The following is a 19545-nucleotide window of genomic DNA, read 5'->3' as shown; positions in this document are numbered from 1 at the left end:
CACCCCTATCTTATAAGCCAAAATCTAAATTTTTAACTTTAAATTTAAAGTTTATTAGGGGTTTTTATTATAGTTTATTTTTTAGCTTTGGCTTTTAGGTTGTTAATAATATGTTTCTAAAAATTTTATTCACAAATTATCTTCCGGTTGGCTTTTTCCATGCAAAAACTGCACAATCACTCCCTAGAAACTCAGAGCATTTTTATGTTGGAGTGTTAAAAATGGGGATGCCACCATGCCCAGCCTGGAAGATCAGCTTAATTTGTTTGTCATATCTTCGTGCATATACACACGAAATTGCATGTTAAAGAACATGATTAAGACACCTCGATCGATAATTTATTAACTATAGTCATGTTGGGGCTTTCGGAGAAACTACTCAAGCTGCCTCTACATCATTTCGTTGACCAAGTACTTTTCTTTCTTCTTCTTTGATCATTATATATACATTGTGGAACACAAGTCTACATTATGTTGTATGACATGACCACGTACTTCCAAATAACAAAACCTAATCTTTCCTAACTTTTAATGTAATTGCAAAAAACATTAGTTATCTCCAAATTGTTTAGGCTTTAGAGTTATGAGGTCATGAGTCCACAGTTATCACCAGTGAGACAAAAAATTTATTGCAAGTTGGCAAGACCACTCACACACACAACTTCACAACTTATTTTGTCATAGAAAAAACCCCTTTTAAAAAGATACCTTTACCATTAAAGATCATTTGAGTCTTTACTTCAATAAGCCGCAACCAATTATTATGAAGTATTGAAGTTTGCAGTCAAAATGAATGCAAGCTACAAAATCCAATACGATGATAAACAAGAGAACCAACTACAACACTAGCTTAAAAGACAGAAATAAGACCATCAGTAACTGGTCTATGATAGGCGAAAATATGTATAATTTTTAAGTAGTCCCTGTCTTCCTTAAACCGTTACAACAAAATTCCCAAAATTGAAACTAATAAAGAGGATGCGTCATCACCCCAAGTTTTGAATTTGAACTCCAAGATACAAATAAACTTACCGAGATTTGTGATCAATCGTTAAAATATCAGTGACTATTAACTATTTTTTTCATGATTTGATTTATTAATAAAAAACTTTAACTATGACTTATAAGCTTGTGTATTTGCGCAAAATTTTTGAAAAGAACAAAGTCAACGACATTAAATAAAAAAAAATTCGAAAGGAGCAGTACTGATACCTATACCTATGGTACACAAGCAAACCACCCCAAATTTGACTGATATTCACAGACCAAGGCAAGTCAACTACCATGTGTTTCCTCAAAGAAAACCCTACTTTACGTTTTAGGTTAGGGTAATGTGCAAACAGCGCAAAGCCGCCTTCGGAGTCCCTCTCTCCAGCACAACGAGGACCAGATCCACCGAATCCGTCTAAAACAAAATAAAAATAAAATAAAATAAAAGCCAAACAGAAAAGAAAAAAGACTAAAAAAAAAACAGGAGAGGAGAAGAGAAGAGAAGAGAGAAGAAGTCGTATAAAGCCGCCGCGGCGTCGACGTCGACGCCGCCGTCTCTGCTCCTCCTCCCCCGCACCAAATTCCTCCTCCTCCTCCTCCTCCTCCTCCTCCCTCGTCGGCGCCGCCGCCGCCGCTCCCGTCTCCGATCCATCCTCCTCGTCTTCCTCGGCGGCGTTGACGTGCCCGCCCGCCTGCCGCATTCTTGTTTGGGCGGGGCCAGGTTTCTCGGGTTCGTCGTGACCTACCCGGGGCGTGGAGCGGGGGGGAAGCCAGGATCGCGGGATCTACCCCGGGGAGCCGAGGTCTGCGCCGCTCCGGATCTCTCCTTACGAGCTCCCCCGTCCGTTCATGGGATGGTTGGGAGGGGACGGGGGGGGGGGGGGTGTTCTTGTTTCGTTCGGCCGTATATTAGTATTAGCCGCCTGCTTCTGTTTCTGTTTTTGTTTTTGCGTGGATCTCATGTAGTTGGTGTAGATTGGTAGCTCGCTCGTCGCGCGTGCCGTGGGAAGTTTTTAGGTCTTGGATTCCTCAAATGCGAGAGGTTCAGAGATGTTAGTGGTTGGGGTTCTTCCTGATTTGGTAGTGGTAGTTCGTGAGCGCTTACTATGGATAGATAGGTTTGTGGGGAATTGGGATGGTGCCTTCAATTCAGTCTTCTTGTCTTAGAAACCAGAATGTAATGTGTGTATGCACTGATTCGCAGCGTTTTACTTGTGTCGATAGGATTGGATTGGAGGAGCGTCTGCCCTGATCACGGCGGATTTTATGGTGAGTTAGCCGCGCTGAATGCTTCAGAGCTCGCTGATGCGCTAGTGCTAGCTTGCTTATTATGTTTGGATGGCAGAAAAAGTTTGTTAGGGGGTCCCCGCATGCTTAACTGGTTTCTGATTTTGATTTGGCCATAGGGTGAAGAGGCTCCGGAGTTTCGCGTCGAGAGAGTCACCTTGGAATCCAAGGACGGCCTACGGAATGCCATAGATATAGGCGATAAGACGGTAAGTTTGATCCATAAGTTCATTTATGTACTATTAGTTTAGTTTGATTTTACGTACCCCTGATGGTTATCCCTTCTTGTTCGGAGTTACTTGCTTGCTAGTGCTGTCACTTTGTGATATGTTAATGAAAATATGTTCATAGTAATCTAGCGTCACTCTGATAACAGTGCCACTATCCAGTAAAATTAACTTTGTTGTTACTGTTGCTTTTTTTTAAAACATGATTGATAATATCCGGAATATCATGTAAAGTTCTTATGTGTTTATGCCCGTTCTTACTTGGACCAGCTAAGACCAATATAGCGGACATGTGTTGTCAGTTCGTGTTTATCTTACTAGGTAGCACTGTAAATATATATTGATTGTAACATGTTCTTGCTTTTGCAGTATGTTATTGGCAGATCAGATGATAACCCCAAGTCATCCATTACCATCAGAGTTTTGGACAAACTAACACAGACATGGTAGCATGCTTTGTCATTTTATTTTGTGATTTCTGTTTATTCTGCTTCTGTTTTAGTAGTTGTCACACCTGTTCTGTTTATGCAGGGTTGTACCTACAGCACTTGGGGTACCTCCGACTCCAACTAATTCACGCTCAGAAATTCTTGTAAACAATGACAAAATACTTATTATTGAGAAAGGTGTTCCCTTGAATGATTCTATCTGGTTCCTTGAGGTAAATGCGGAAAACTGTTACAGGCATGCTGCTCTTTTACTTATCTTGTGATGTGATGAACATGAATTAGTTCACCTTTCAAGATGCACCTAGTTAGCACCAAGTAAGAAACATATTCTTTTGGTTTAATGCATATAAACTATCTGGAAAATATTTTCTAGGTGTTCCTGTAGAATCCCATACAATATTGATTGTTCTATAGTTATATAATGTTACTTTTGTCTCCTGTATTAGTGATAAGCTGGAATTCTATATTTATATTCTTATTCATAGTCATACTATTGTGGCAATCTGCATGCTGATAATTGCTGTGATGCATTATGCTAGTTTATCTGAAAGTGTGGGTTTCTCTTTCGTGAGATTGTAGCATAGGGCTCTAGTTGTGTCTCTTGTTTCTGTGTGCTTCTTGTCAAGAGATCTAGGACTATATTCAGCCTCATCATTATGCTTCATAAGAGAAACCACTAATTAACAATTCAAAAATAATTTGTGGGTAAAACTTTTATATACATGTTCTTAGCGTTACGATCTAAAAGCAAAGGCTGAAAAATAAACTATGATGAGAAAACCTTAAAATCAACTCCAAATTTAAATTTTAAAATTCAAATTTTGACTTATGAGCATAAGCGAAAAGATGGGGGCTATAGTATTCTCAATGTACTTGATCAGTATACTTCTCCTTTTAACCACAGTATTCACCTTACTGAAATGGCATGCTTTCTGCTGCTTCACTTTTTTTAGGTAGGCACTCCTTTTGTCAAACAACAGAGTAAAATTAAGGGAACAGAAGTTGTTGCATGGAGCAAGGGAGTAATTGGTGAGGGCCAAAAACCAGTTGTGATTAGCGGGCCTTCTGGTGTTGGTAAAGGTACATTAATTGCAAAATTAATGAAAGAATATCCTTCGAAGTTTGGATTTTCTGTTAGCCACACCACAAGAGCTCCAAGGGAGAAAGAAATAGATGGAGTCCACTACCACTTCACAGAACGAAGCAAGATAGAGGAAGAGATAAGTGAGGGCAAATTTCTTGAGTTTGCTCATGTTCATGGAAATGTCTATGGCACCAGCATTGAAGCAGTTGAATCTGTTACTGATGAGGGGAAGGTAAAGTTACTACTCTATTTTCATGCAAACTTCTGAAAGGTGAATTGCTACATCTTTCCGCTGCTTTTTCATTGAAGAGGTGTATTCTCGACATTGATGTCCAAGGAGCTCGTTCTGTGAGGGCTTCTTCTCTTGAAGCAATATTCATCTTTGTATGCCCTCCATCGTTCGAGGAACTAGAGAAGCGCCTTCGGGCACGGTATATTTGTAGTTTACAAGATGCAATGAGAGCCTAAGCTCAATCACTTGATTACTCGATTCTTGACCATTTCAAATAAACTGTCTGATTTATGCACTGGCTCTGCAGGGGAACTGAAACAGAGGAGCAAATCCAGAAGCGACTGAGAAATGCTCGTGCAGAGCTTGACCAGTCCAATTCACCAGGTCTTTTTGATCACCTTTTGGTGAATGATGATCTTGAAACTTGTTATGAAAATTTAAAGGTAATTAACCCCGGTGCTGTGGCCCGTATAAACTTTCCTTGTGAGAGATGCTTTGTTGCAATAGACAGTTCTGTTCCTTACTTTAAAATAATTTTCCTGCAACCTGTAGAAGTTGCTTTCTTTGGATGATGACCATGAAGATTCAAATGATTCTTGTGAGTAACATGGGCTTCACATTTTTCCTTCCAATTTATTATCAATGTTTCAGCATGTGAAACCTGATATTAACTTTCATTATGGATCAGTCATCAAGGATGGGAAAGCCACTGCATGTTATTCAATTCTGTCCAAAACAAACTCAGAAATTTTGTTACAATCTGAGACTAATGAAGCAGAGAAAGGAACTACTAACTTGTAAGTCATTTCCCACAAATTTTAAGTGATGTGCCTTATGTTCAAGCTAATAATAGGTGATTCCATGGATCTTCTCACTATTTGAATTCTGCAGGCTATCGCTCGATTTGTCATCTGTCTCAGGAGGTGCTCCTGGACGAACAAGGGGCCTTAAGATATCTTCAGTTAACTAGATGACCCAAAACATTGTTGCTGATGGCATTGCGGAAGCACTGACGAGAACTTTTGATCAACCTGCTTGAGATAACAGCTTCAGGAACACCTTAGGACAAAGAAAATAAAGAAAACATGGAATTCATTTCCATTTGTTATTTGTTTGCCAGTGAGGCATCAGCTAGGTTCATCATACCTGAATGTGGTGAAAACATAGTGAGGAATTGTCTGCTTCATTGTTCTTGAGAAGTATTTGTTCGTTAAATGGAGCAATCAGGGCTCCTTCGTCAGTGAAGTAAAAGAATTCCTGTAATCTTATAAACATTAATAGTGATCCATTTTCTGGATTATGCTATATGTGCCAAATCGATGTGTTTTCTGTTTTTACCATAAGTTTTGCTAACGAGATCCTTCATTGGGTTGACAATCATAATACCCGATTGCCTATTCACCTATGGGATGTTTTTCATTTGCCTACGTCTTATTGCCATCCCTAATCCTGCAGATGAGAACTATATCCAACTTTGCCATCCCTAATCCTGCAGATGATAACTATATCCAACTTGAGAGAACCCAAACTTTTCAGAACTTATTTTTTGCCTTTGTTTTGATACTATTGTTGACCGTTCATGCTACTATTGAACTGAAATTTTGGGTCTCTGCAATTGCAATGGGCTTAAGGATGGTGTAATTCTGCAACAGCCTAAAACACGGTAAATAGATGCTACTAGTAGTTACCTTTTTTTTCCTCTTCAAAAGAAAAAGGAAGATGCTTTCTGCTTTTGCATGACTTGTCAAGAACAACACTGTAATCTGCAGGTAGATCACAGTTACAGCCAACATGCCTCCCTACCTGCCATGATCTATTATCATATCCTAAAGTTTAGTTCCTATTAGAACAAATTATCTCAATACAATTCTGAATGTAAACCAGATTGTTAACCTATCCTGGAAAGCATGGCTGCATCCAGCTCGAAATCAAGTCCATAAACCAGACAGAAATCCTTTTCAGTGTCCAAATCCAACAGAAGCACTGTCTGTTCAAATGGAAAATGACACATGCCAAGCATGAACCCTTCTTCAAGAGTGTGACACTGTGTTGCTGAAAATTCAGTGATGCAGACACATTACTCCTTTCAGAGTTTCAGTCACCCTGTACATGCTGGAGACAGAGGGGCAGCTGGAGCCTGGAGCCCTTACCTCAAACTCTGAATCTTTCTTGCTCATCTGTTCCCAATTGATTGCATGTTTCCTGCTTAGTTGCCTGATGATTCATGCACAGATTAATTTGTTAAGCAATTTGGAGATGCACTTTCTACCTGGTGACAATGGCTGTATTCTGAATTTATTTAGCTGATTGATCAGCTGAGAGGGAAATACCTTGACTAGATTTTGTCACTGAAAAAAAGTTCAGAGAGTGATTGTCCTGCACATGGGTGGTACCTCAAACTGATTGGTTTTCCAACTGAAAATGATGGATGGAGATTGTACTACTGCCATGCCGGTTTTCTCACTGAACATGACAGATTGAGATGGGACGTAATCAGTCCAACGAAAATAGGGTTGTACTATCTCCAGGGTCTCAACCACTGAATTCTTCCCGGTGCTACAAGCTATCGCAGGATTTTCATGGAAAATAAGTTATCGAAAAAAATTTAGCGCAAAATTGTGTTTTACTGGCAATCACCTTCTGCTTCAGATAATTAATACTGACGCCCATTTATGCTGATACTTCAACGCATACTGACACTGTAGATCTATAGGTCTGCTTGCTGTTGGAGGTATAATTGTAATGTACTTCTGTTTTACTCTTTGTACATATATCTTGTTGCATATATGTGTAATAACAATACCTTACTCCTACTGGTTTCTGATGAATACAAGTACTATCATAATTTCTGCAACAAGGCTTTTTTTTTTCTGTGGTATCATATGAAATTCTTGCATCCCAAACAAACCTTAAAGACTAAAACCTGGTCAGCAAACCAGCAAAACATCTCATGCAGTGGTCCTGCCCCTCATACTGTTTGGGAGAAGAAAATTGCATATCATGTGTTGTTGGAACCTGCACTCTACCATGTTCTATTGTATGGAAATTTCAACAACTCGCTAGTTCCAAATTGACTAGAAAACAATAATATAGAACTTTTGCTCATTCATAGACTTGAAAGTTTGGTCTTACACGTAGGAATTTTGAGATACATTTATAGATGTATCTAGCAACCCTAATTGACCACAAGTTAGACTTGGGGGCATGTAGTGGATTCACACATCAATATGGACTATCCTTCTGGTTTTGGCCATGTTCCTTTCCTCTATTTATTCTTAATTTTTCTCTTGAGTTTCATGCATATATTTCCCGAACTGCTAAACAGTGTATCTTTTTACAAAAATAAATAAATAAATTATATGTAAAAGTTTATCATCTTATCTTTCTAAAATATATTTCTAACTGTGGTAGGTAATTCTATCATTTGCATCATTAAATAGCTATCACAAAAATCATATAATCTTTCATCTTCAGCTGAAAAAGAACACACCATTTTGTCATGTTAAAGTTCAAGGGCACCAAACTAGTTTAGAAAAAAGGAATAAAAGTACACTCCTTTCTTGTTTAATCCAACAAATTTATTTCAACTTTTTTGTTGCAACAAAGAAGGCCAAGATTCAATATCTTTTTTGGCATGATAAAGCTCAAGATAGCACTATCAGTTTTTTTCTTATGCTTAAAAAAAATGATAACTTATGTACTCTCTTTCTAGTTCAACCCAACAGATTTATCTCATCATCTGAACCTTTCTGTTACTGCTGCAATAAAATTGTCAATGAGTAAAATGTGATGTTACTGCTCATTTACTTAATTCTCCTGGCCGTAGTAAATTCCATCAAGACAAGAGAAGTTATTGCCTGCAGCAGGGCGGTGCAGGCTTGGAGTGTACTGATGCGGATCGAGCTCATATAATGCCCGTACGTGTTGAGGGTCAGAATTCTGCCACGTGGCCAACGGATCCCTGCAGGATTGATCAGCCAGCCAGCCAGGCTACTCTGTTCCTGACTTTGCTCTGCCATCCAGTCTGCAAATCACAGAAATCCTTGAGAGCAGGTAGAATAGTAAACTATAAAATTAGCAGTAAATATATTTTAAAAAGATAAGAGAGTAGAGAGAAATTAGCGATTTGTAGCTAGCTACAACATAAACTCCAAGACGTAATACGTGTATAACATGTGAGACAATGTAATGTATGATGTAATGTATGTTTTATATGTAATTATTTATTTAATTAGCTATTGACTATAAATAATTTGGAGCCAGTAGTTAACTATACTATTGAACTTGGTATGACGAATGACCAACAGCTTCAGCATTCTAGTTGGTTTTTAGGAGCAATTTCTCTGTTTTTTTTTAAAGCACTAACGGCTCGCTGATACACGGGGCCAAGTTAGTGAAATGGGTGGTGGATAAGGGATTGTGGAAGATCTTAGCTCGTGTTCTTTAATGCTGAAAGACGGAGGACGGAAGATTTTTTAATTTTTTAATAGATATAAACGATAAAATTAACTAATATAACATTAAAATTTTACTTTAAATAGATAAGATAATGAAATTCTATATAGAAGCTTTTTAAAAAAATATATTGTTTAGCCATTTGAGTAACGTGTGCGCATAAGTCGAAAAAAAAATCTAAGAAAAGAACACGGAACCTAGGAGAATTCTCATTTTTGCTTTGTCTCAATGATAGGTGGGCCCAAGTGTTAGGCTGCACCATGAATGAACAAAGGCATTTTTACTAATTAGCAGCTACATTTGTGGACATTAGGATTTAAACTCTAGTGAAAAAATCATAGACCTATAACTCTACCACGATACATATGTATGATATAATGACCCTAGTAAGATTGTTATCTATAACGACAATAGATATTTTATCAGGTTGGGTCGGTTCTATTTATGCCCTAGAATGCATTTAGTAAAATTTTCACCAAACTTGTTAAAAGTTATAGAGCAAACAAGTGAGTGCCACGAGGAAGTTTCTCCAAGTATGTTCCCATGATTTGTGGGTATCTTGCTGAGAATTAGGGTATTAACTACAAGTGGAAGATGATCATTTATGTTTTCTAAGGTGGTATTGTACCACCAATTTTATCTTATAATAAACTTATTTTAGATAATGGAGAACTTTTATTGAAAGACATTATAATAAACAATTCACTGATGTTGCAATACCCTAAAACAAAGAAATAAATCAAGCACGGCTTAACGACAATTCCACATCCACATAACCCCAAAATCAAAAGGACGCAACTTGCGAAAAAAGCATTCCGCACAAGACGAATAAATGTCAAAAAAGAAGCCAACATAGTGACATGCATGATGCATGACATTTGTTTTTATCTTATTTTCTTTTGTTATCCCCTAGAAAAGTTTGCTGCTGCTGCTGCTGAAAATCAAAGGGCAAAATGCAAATGCTACTCTCCATGGTGCAGACAACTAGTTCTAACTACCTGAAATATTTTTTTCACTAATTCTGTTAAGATTATATTGAGCAAGATGAACAATTTGAATTTGGGTACATAGGAAAAAGATGATATTATATAAGTGTGAGGAAAAAAATTTATAGATACAATAGTACATCGCAATCATGTATAGATACAACCTATGTAGACAGAAGATGCAAAACCTGATGCAGACCCTCCTACCTGACAATATTGCAAAATTGGATTGGTGTCCTTTTTCTCAATGATACATTAGATTGATGTCCCATCACCTGTAAATAGCAACATTAGTTATCTCAGAATGGAGAAATCAACATCTGAATGATGTCACCTAGGTGCCACCATCCAATCCCCATTCTCCAAGTCCCAACCAAACCACATTTAAAAAGTATAGAAAGCAAGGTTGCTTTTCATTGGATAATTTTAATGATGTCACCTAGTGCCCATTAGTTTGCTACTAAAATTTTAATGTGGGAAACATTTCTTCAGAGATAAATAATGATTTTACAGTTTTATATTTATCGATGTAATATGATTAGCCAGATATGCCCTATTATCATTTACTCCAGAGATACCGAGTCAGATAGAAAATTTAATAGATCAAGAGTAGGGATGGTGTCACCTAGTGCCCATTAGTTTGCTACTAAAATTTTACAGTTTTATATTTATCGATGTAATATGATTAGCCAGATATGCCCTATTATCATTTACTCCAGAGATACCGAGTCAGATAGAAAATTTAATAGATCAAGAGTAGGGATGGTGTGATGCATTTACTATCCACCAATTTATGCGTGAGATGACAATTTTACAAAAGACTTTTAATTATTGGGACCTAGCTTAAGTAGATACACCTGAATGTCAGCAGGGAGAGGTAGGTGCCCTAATCCAACCCATTTTCTAATCATAGCCATTATGGACCTAACTGTTTCTTTAAAAAGAGAAGATTTACATCATTTAGTAACAACTCACCTGAATAATAAATCCACATATCTGGTCCTGTATCCAAATATACCAAAGTAGATGAAAATGCAAACCTGAAAACCAAACTTCTATTGCAATATTCCAAGGATCCATTTTCAATACTGTCACCATCAATGCAACATTAGTAAGAAACTACCCTGTAACATCTTGGACAACTTTTGCAGAAAGTAGAAGCTAATAATGCTAAAAAAAAACAGTAAAGACTAAGAATTCTGCGTTGTGCCATTCAAAAAAGCTATCATAGATAGTGGACATTTTCTTTACAACTATAGCTACTGAGATATCAATAACATGGCCTTTCCATATAAAAAATGTTATACCAGGATCACATTAGCTTTAAGCATTCACATTTTATTACAACAAAAGAATGGAACAACCTGAATTTCACTTGTTGGGCCAGTTTTTCTTCCAGGTCACAATACAAGTCAGCACTCTGTGAACAAAGACAAGAGGCGACCTTACCGAGCCACCGTCCTCAAGTTGTTTTATTCTGACAGGATGCATCAGCAAGGGACCAGGTCATCTAGAACACATTAAACATTAACCTCGCATTGATCGATGATGTTAACCATCCTAATATCCAAATAAATCCTTTTCAATGCCTCCAGGAGGAGGGAGGCAATCCAAGCCAATCTTTTTCAATGCCAATCTGCCGACCTGCTGATCATGACAACATCCACAGTGTCAAGCCACTGCCCAAACTAAGTCCATGCCAACAGCTGCTGCTATCAGCACTCATCATCATCAGGCAACCATCAGAACATCACCTAAACTGAACACAATCCATGTAATTTTAAACCCAATGTCATGTCATGTCATGCCAGGGAATATGGTACGTGAGAATGCAAAAAATCACACAGGATGAAGGGCACATACATAAGATGCGCTTTGTGGAGAAAACCAGGTAACACAGGAGCCTAATCAATCTTGGTACAACAATAGAGAAGTTTTCACTAATCATTAAGGTTGAGTACAATCTGTAGGGCATTACATCAATGATGAGCTATGTCAGACTAAGCAACATTTAATGTAAGACCCTCCCCTCCTACTCCTTTACAACCAAAGGATGGGGGCAAATAGATAACATAATTCATGATCCTCACAAGGAGGAAGTTACATTTAGAGAGAAAAAAACCAGAAAAATAGATGAAAGAGTGATACAAGGATAATAAATTGGAAACACAAAGGAGAAAACTTTCACCTAGGCAAGCCGGCAATTTGATACAAATGACTAGGCTCCAATTCCTCCAATTCTTTTACATATGGGCAATGCTAGATGGTAGAAGAATTCTCATCACCTCCTCTAAAGAATTCTCATCACCTCCAAAAGAATGTATCACCAGTAATTAGTAGCAGGATTCATGCTAGCAAGTAGCAACCAGTAGAAATCGGTGAAGCACAGCAACAAAAAAAATGGCGCCTTTTCTTGTTCCATTTGTGTTTGTGTTTGTTCTAGACTACCATCTCATCGAGCTGGAGCTGTTCAAGCCAGCTGCTGATGACTCCGGCAGTGTCCTCCTCGCCGACGATGTGCTCACGGCTCGTGGTCTGACCCAAGATGCCAATGGAATCCATTGCCGCTGTCGTAATCGTCGTCCTGTGGACGGATGGTTTCTCCGGTGTGGGCTCCTTGACTAAGGTGTTGACCCATGAGAGGTCAGGCTCATGGCTGCCATTGGCTCCGGACCGGAGCTCGAACGAGGAGCAGCGCTTGAGGCGGCCGAGCTCCTCGTCGTCGGCGCCCCAGTCCGGGTTGCCGGAGGGGAAGCCCCACTTGGACATGCTGGAGCTCACCGGCGAGCCGACCAGGAGCGACGCGCCCGCGGCGAGGTCTCGCGAGCTCATGCTTCGCAGTGTGTGCTGCTGCATCTTCTCCCGCTGCGCCAGCGCGGCGAGCAGACGGGAGCTCATCGGGGAGACTGGCTCCGGGGCGACGGCGGCCGCCCGCGGCGAGAGAAGGCTCTGCTGCTGCTGCTGGAACTGGTTGAGCACGGCGGCTTTGCGGGTGGGAGAGAAAGCTGCGCCGCCTTGGTCGGCGTAGCGCGGCGAGCGGGACGCGGCCGCGAGCTCGGCCGAGAAGAGGTCGTCGAGGTTTGACGGGACGAGGTTCTTCCCCCTTGCTGACAGAAGGGAGGCTGGCGAGCCGATGAGGCCGTCGTAGTCGGCCGCCGCCGCCGCCGCGAGCAGCTCGTCGACGGCCATGTCGCGGGCGCTCAGCGACGTGCGCAGCCGGCTCAGGTGTAGGTTCCCGGCGCTCCCGGGGAGACAGAGAGCCGGCACGCTCGGCTGCTGCGGCCACGCGCCGCCGCCGCCGCCCATCCCGCCTCCCCCTCCACCGCCAGCCGACGGCGAGAGCGGCGGCGTGAACGACGACCCCGGCGACGACATCCCCATCCCCATCGCCGCCGCCGCCGCCGCAGCAGCAGCAGCCATCTCCATCGCCCCGCGCGGCGACGGGACGGCCGAGCCCGTGGACACGTAGAGCGGGCGGAGCTCCTCCGGCGTGTGCGCGAAGAAGCAGACGCGGCGCGCGCACCCGACGCCGTCCTTGCAGAGCCGCGTCCGGTACTGCGCCGGGTGGAGCCAGCTCTCGAACACCCCGTGCGCGTACTCGCACATGTCCCCTCTCCTGCACCCGGCCCCCTTCTTGAACTCCGGGCACGGCACGCAGCTGTAGTGGTACTTCCTCGGGTCGCGCCGCCGCGCGTTCTCGCCGGGGTGGACGAAGGGGCACTCCGTCCAGTCGTGGGAGTACGCCCTCGAGCACGCCCGCACCTTGAACGAGTACATCCTGAAGTCGTCGGAGGCGTAGGCGCCGTTCTTGATGTCGGGGAGGGACGGGTCCGGCGGCCACTCCTTGCGGGCTCCGAGGAGGGAGAGGAGGTGGTTCTTGAGCGGCAGCGAGTTGGGCGGGAGCGCGACGAGGTCGGACGGCCGGCGCTGGAGGTGGTCGAGGAGCGTGGGGTCGGCGCCGGCGGCGAGGAGGCGGGACACGGCCGCGGGAGCGGAGGAGGCCCCTCCCGCGGCGGCGAAGTGGAGCGCCGTGGAGAGCGACGTCGCGGAGGCGCGGTTGGGGTCGACGAGGTACGGCGGCGAGAGCAGCACGTCGAGGCACGCCACCGAGCCGTACGCCGCGGCGACCATGAGCGGGGTCAGCGGCTCCGCGCCGCGCGCGGGGGAGTACCACGGCGCGGGCTCGTCGGCGAGGGAGGGGCACGCCGCGAGGAGCTCCCCGAGCCCCGCCGCGTCGTCGTCGGCCGCCAGCTCAAGCAGCCTCGCCGAGACGGCCGCCTCGGCCGCGACAGGCTCCCCCATGGGCGGCGGCGGCGGCGCGCGATCGGAGAGGGTGTTCGACGAAATGGTGGAGAGGAGGGGAAAGGGAGTGAGTGAGGCTTTCTTTTTGGGTTTTTGGGCAAAACTAGGTTTAGTGAAGCTCTTGACTTTACTTACATACTCTCTATGTATTTTTTCCTCTCTTTTTTAACCTTTGCTTTATGGACAAGAGGAGGGTAAAATGGGGTTTTTACTTTGCATTTTTTTTTCAGCTTTGCACCTTGGGAGAAGGTAAAATTTGGTTGAGGTGGTCACATTTTTTTTTCTGAGGTCTGGGGTAAAAAGGGTGGGTTTCTTTGGAGGCAAAAAAGTTTTGATCCTTATTGGTTGAGACTTGGGAGAAACTGAGAAAGTGGTCAAGTTTGGACGGTGCATTGAATTTTTCGCCGGTTATTGCACTAGAAAATAGTGTTATACTCTCTCCTTCATCGAATATTTGACGTAGTTCATTTTTCTATACATATTTGACTATTTATCTTATTTAAAAAATTTACATAATTATTAATTATTTTTTATATATTTTATTTATTATTAATTATACTTATATATATATATCTTTACATATTTGATAAAAGTTTTTAAATAAGATAAATAGTCAAACGTTTATAAAAAAATCAACGGCGCCAACCAGACAGAGGGAGTAAGTTTTATTCTTTTGTTTTTTAAAACATATAGGTTGGTACCAGTAGATAACTGATAAAGACGTATTTAATCTTTAAACATTGGGAGTACATGGCAGAAGCTGGTCTACAACTATAATTGGTATACATCATTCAAAAATATTTAAGCCATATTCGATTTCTATAAGTAAAATCATTTTAAAATATATTTCTTCCTTATTAGTATCTCTGTTTTATATTGGTTTTATATTGTAAGTCTTTTTAGTCTTCTCTAAATTTATTAGCATCTATATGAATCTAGGCAACGTTAGAAAGGCTTAGATCGTGAAACAGAGAGTACATGGTAGTCCCTTCATTCTAGAAAAATGAAATTTCTAGATTCGATCCTAGAAGTTGGTCTTTTATACGACGAAGAGCGTAGGCCTTAAAACTTGGTTTTGGAAAACAAGATGAAATAAAAATTAAGCCGAACTTGAGGAATCCTGTTTGGTGGATAGATTTCTATTACTTAATTGAAAAAAATGTTTTTGGAAAGGAATGGGAAAAAGAATTGGTGATGATGATTAGTTGTTAGGTAAACAATACTCCATCCGGTTTTTTGATTGACGCCGTTGACTTTTTAATTTATGTTTGACCTCTTCATCTAATTCTAAAATTTTGTTCAAATATACAAAATTATAAATCATACTTAAAGTCACTTTAGTAATAAATCAAATTATAATAAAAAATAGTCAACAATTATATAAATTTTTTAAATAAAACGAAGGGTCAAACGTAGATAAAAAAATCAACGGCGTAAAAAAATCGGAGGACTATGGTCTGGGAAGCCCACTGATCGATTAATATGGAGGAGAGCGGAATCAAATATCGGTTTGTCTGACTTAATTCGGTTTTATGACGTTAAAGTTCTTTGACTAAATCTTGTTTGCGACGCCTTTTCTTTCTAAGCCGGAAGATGATACGTTGGTGGTCCAATATTTTCAACTGAGATGATCTAGTGATGACTTTTGTCTGAATGCACATAGCACACACAGTTCGGGATATTGTAATCACAAAAAGGAAAATGAAAATTTCGGGCAAAATATTTTCATAATATGGGCGGTGTCTGAAATTGTGAACTTTCTTTACGGGTATAAACGAATCAATAAACTTCGACAAAAAAAATTAAAAGTTATTCTAGAAAACAAAATTGTTATTTATATATGAATAGACGGGACAAATGGCATGAGCGCTCAAGGCATGGACTTACAGAGAAGCCAAACAACCGTGGTTGGCTTGGACGAGGTTTCTCTGATTTAACTGCTATACAGTTGTGCTACTGATATATATAGGCCATAGCAAGGTGGGGCTCACTTTTTAGTGACTCAACTGCATATGCAATGCACATGCAGTTAAGTTAGAGGATCTGTTTTCGGTTGAATTTGTCCTACGACTGTCGTAAACAAAAATCGTACGTATAGCACCTCTATCGTACGTATAGCACCTCTCCTGGTAAAATGTTCCAAAAAGAATTATGCATAATCCTTTTAGAATAATGAAGTCCGTAGAAAAAGATGTTAACTAGAGTAAATGGAAGTATGAGCTGATCCGTTGCTTAGGAGCTGAGCTCCATGTTAATTATGCGAACATTTATGTAAACAAGTAAATAACAGTAAATAAACATAAGATATAGGCACACAATGAAGTTTTGTTCACTCGGAACAGTTCTGCAATACTGTAAAATTTCTTTATCCAGGCTCTATTTGTAATATTATAATTCGGAGCAGACTGATTATTTCTGGTTTATAAAGGACATTTGTTTTGAGATTTAGCTCGTCTAACAATCGGGTCATGTGATTATGTCAGTTCAATTAGTCAATCTTATATATTATGCTTATCAGGGATGTAGAATCAATTATTTTTGTTCCTCAAAGGGGCAACATGTTGGATCAAATTAGTGTAAATAAACAGCGAGTTCTTCTAAATAAACGGTTGTGTCATTGCTACACATTGATCAAGTTTATGAGTTACATTTATAGCATCTCTATTTCTAATTTTTTTAGTTAGAAAATGTGTATGCTTATAATCATGACATGCTCTCTACCCTTCCTTTGGTAGCTTATTTATATATATATATACTTCTTTGGAAAGAAAAGTAAAGGTGGCCGACGGTAAATCTGCTATCAGATCACCTCACCACCAACTCATTTTCCATATTTTCATTTTAAAAAAGGAATAGTGGTGTTCGTGTTGGTGTCGGTGAATTTACACACATCCTATCACCAATTTCTTATTTTTTGAAAGAAAAATTATTGTGGGATCCATATATCAACTATATGAAGTAACTCTATTTATTTGCAGGAAGAAAAAGGAATGTGAAATTTATAGGGTCCACATATCAGTAATAAATATACGTGACAATTAAGAGATAATATATATAGAAAATAATGTTACAATATGTTAATGATATTATTTAATAAAATTATATTGTAACACATTAGTAATGCTAGTCGTAAAAGTAAAGACCTCACTAACACTACCTACGTTCCGAAGAAAATAGATATTACATCCGTCCCATAATTACTTTATTTTTTGTTTTTCCGTGTCCAACGTTTGACCATTCGTCTTATTTAAAAAAATTATATAAAAACTTAAAAAATTAGTCACGCATAAATTATTATTCATGTTTTATCATCTAGGAAGAATAAAAATATTAGTCGTACAAAAATTTCAAATAAGACGAATAGTCAAAACATTGTATCAAAAAACTGAAAAATAATTTTATTTTGGGATGGAGGCAGTAGTCTGGGTCCAAATGACCCACACGTCAACCGATGTTACTAATGGGTTAATGATAAATTTTATTAATTAAATCCCAATATGACACATGTGCAACCTCCCAGTACACTTATAAAAAAATGAATTTTAAAACTTAAATTTAGAGTTTTTTAGGTTTTTTTCACTAGATTTTATTTTTAGGATGTGTTTTTAATTGCTGATAAGCTATTGCAGCTTATAATAAGCATAAACCAAACGATCATTCGTCATATAACCCATACACTCGATTGTCATCGCATATAACCGAAAAGATAAGAACAGGAGGGCATGTAAAAAACACAAAACCCGTTCCACACTGAAATTTCGTTGGGCTTAGATGTATACCAGTAGTACAATGGCGTATGGCCGTGTTGTTTTAAGGAGCAAAAGATAAAGTTATATGATTTTGTGATAACTATTTAAAAAGATTATCTCCAGGAGTTCATCTTGTCCTTTAGTTGTTGCCGGTTAAGCTAGACGCTCGTTGGCCGTGGCCAGCTTTTCTGTTTTGGGTTTCCGCTTTGGGTCTGTCTGCACTATTGCGTCTTACGTTCAAATTCTCTCATGCTAATATATTGGCGTGCAAGTTTTTTGTGCACTCAAAAAAAATTTAATGACATACTGTAAAATTGAAAAATCAATTTTAAAAGTATAAGATGCTAAACTTATATATATAAAATTTTCGCAGGAAATTCAACCTTTAACGGTACACGTACGTGTAAAAATCGAGAAAAATCTGTCCCAAGAAGAAAGACGGCACAGTCGTAAATACAGCAGAGGGCAAGAACGAGAAATCCACAAAACCCCAGGGTGCTCCGTGCATAAAAAAACATTTTACTACTAGCACCGCTTTTACTGCTCCCCTCCCGGTTTAGAGGGGTAGAACCGGAAATCCGGTAAAAGCGAACCGGCCGGCCCAGCCCGGCCCGACCTCCCGTGCGCGTGCGGCTCGGGTTGGCTCTGTTCTGCACTGCGCGGTGGGCCCCCCAGCTCGCGTCTCCCGAGTCGGGCCTGGACCCACACCGCCCAAACCAAAAAACCTCCGGCTCTGACCGACAGGTGGCTCCCACCGTTGACGTGGCCGCGCCTGTCCGCGGTGGGATGGTGGGTTTGTGTGGGCCCTGGGGACTGGAGCGAATCTGGCGACTGGCGTAAATGCTCCTTCGATCTGTGTTTTTAGCATTTAAATTTTATTTAAATAATACTTTTCAAAATAGTACACCATCCATTTCCTAATAAGTATTTTTTTATTATTTATGTTCAACGTTTGACCGTTCTCTTATTTAAAAAATTATGATTAGTGTTTTTATTGTTATTCGATGATAAAAAATAAATAATATTTTATATGAGATATTTTTTTTTGTCTCATATACTAGTATCTATGAGTAAGGGGGAGTTTCTCTAATTTGGTTGTTTCTAAAGTTGTTGCTTTGTGCTTCCATAAAAATGTTATTTGGCATTGTAATAGTTTGTCCCTATTTATCTTGTGAAAGATTTCGTATTCTTTTGTTTTTCTTTGGTGATTAACGCTAAAAGGGGGAGAATATGTGAGGATCCTACATTTAATCATAGGAGGTAGAATACTTGTGGATACCAAATATGATCAATTGTATAAAAAGGGGGAAATATTCTAGGATCCTACACCATTTGCAAGAGCATGTCATGGTCATGTAATGCAATATATTTTCACAATGACATGAATGGATATAAATCACATCTCAAATTACCATATCATATTGATTTATATCATCCATATTTTCATTTATATCCAAATGTGGTTCCTAATAATGGATTTGTCATCAATCACCAAAAATGGGAGATTGTAAGTTCAAGTGCCATTAAGTTGGTTTTGGTGATTAATGACAAGTCTAATTACTTAAGACTAATGTTATTATGAGCTTATCTTTGACTAGTCTCGTTTGGATATGGAAATGAAAATAGTGAGAGGTATGTATTAAAATCCTTGTATTCTCATTTGATCACTCTCATGGATCCAAAATATAGAGTGACATCTCTCTTTGATCTTGATTGACGATATATGTGTGCTTCTTTATCATTCATATGTATGCACACCTTTAGGGGGAGCTCATCTATATTTT

The 19545-nt window shown here is 40.0% G+C and overlaps 2 protein-coding genes across 2 annotated transcripts; one reads left to right on the top strand and one right to left on the bottom strand.

Moving 5' to 3' along the window:
* The first annotated feature begins 1612 nt into the window (after window positions 1-1612).
* Window positions 1613-5574, top strand: LOC102709228 (guanylate kinase 1). The gene is made up of 11 exons (XM_006664003.3): window positions 1613-1793; window positions 2215-2259; window positions 2397-2486; window positions 2874-2950; window positions 3036-3165; window positions 3907-4269; window positions 4347-4468; window positions 4577-4712; window positions 4822-4867; window positions 4958-5066; window positions 5161-5574. Exons 2-11 carry the CDS (start codon window positions 2257-2259, stop codon window positions 5237-5239), a joined length of 1155 nt encoding a protein of 384 aa, XP_006664066.1. The 5' UTR covers window positions 1613-1793; window positions 2215-2256; the 3' UTR covers window positions 5240-5574.
* Window positions 5575-11567: 5993 nt separating this feature from the next.
* LOC102716184 (zinc finger CCCH domain-containing protein 67) lies at window positions 11568-14279 on the bottom strand. The gene has a single exon (XM_040529313.1). The coding sequence runs from the start codon at window positions 14010-14012 to the stop codon at window positions 12150-12152; it is 1863 nt and encodes a 620-aa protein (XP_040385247.1). The 5' UTR covers window positions 14013-14279; the 3' UTR covers window positions 11568-12149.
* Window positions 14280-19545: the final 5266 nt, after the last annotated feature.

The sequence above is a fragment of the Oryza brachyantha genome, chromosome 12 (genome assembly GCF_000231095.2).
Source record: "Oryza brachyantha chromosome 12, ObraRS2, whole genome shotgun sequence".
Lineage (NCBI taxonomy): Eukaryota > Viridiplantae > Streptophyta > Magnoliopsida > Poales > Poaceae > Oryza > Oryza brachyantha.
Note: the sequence above shows the minus strand (reverse complement) of the source record. Positions and strands in the feature narration are given on the sequence as shown.

Bases quoted from the DNA above. Each gene is read 5' to 3' on its own strand.
- LOC102709228 (XM_006664003.3), top strand. The intron at 4,469-4,576 runs GTATATTTGTAG...CTGGCTCTGCAG, and splicing joins GAGAAGCGCCTTCGGGCACG to GGGAACTGAAACAGAGGAGC. The intron at 4,713-4,821 runs GTAATTAACCCC...TGCAACCTGTAG, and splicing joins CTTGTTATGAAAATTTAAAG to AAGTTGCTTTCTTTGGATGA.
- LOC102716184 (XM_040529313.1), bottom strand. From the start codon at position 14,012: ATGGGGGAGCCTGTCGCGGCCGAGGCGGCCGTCTCGGCGAGGCTGCTT.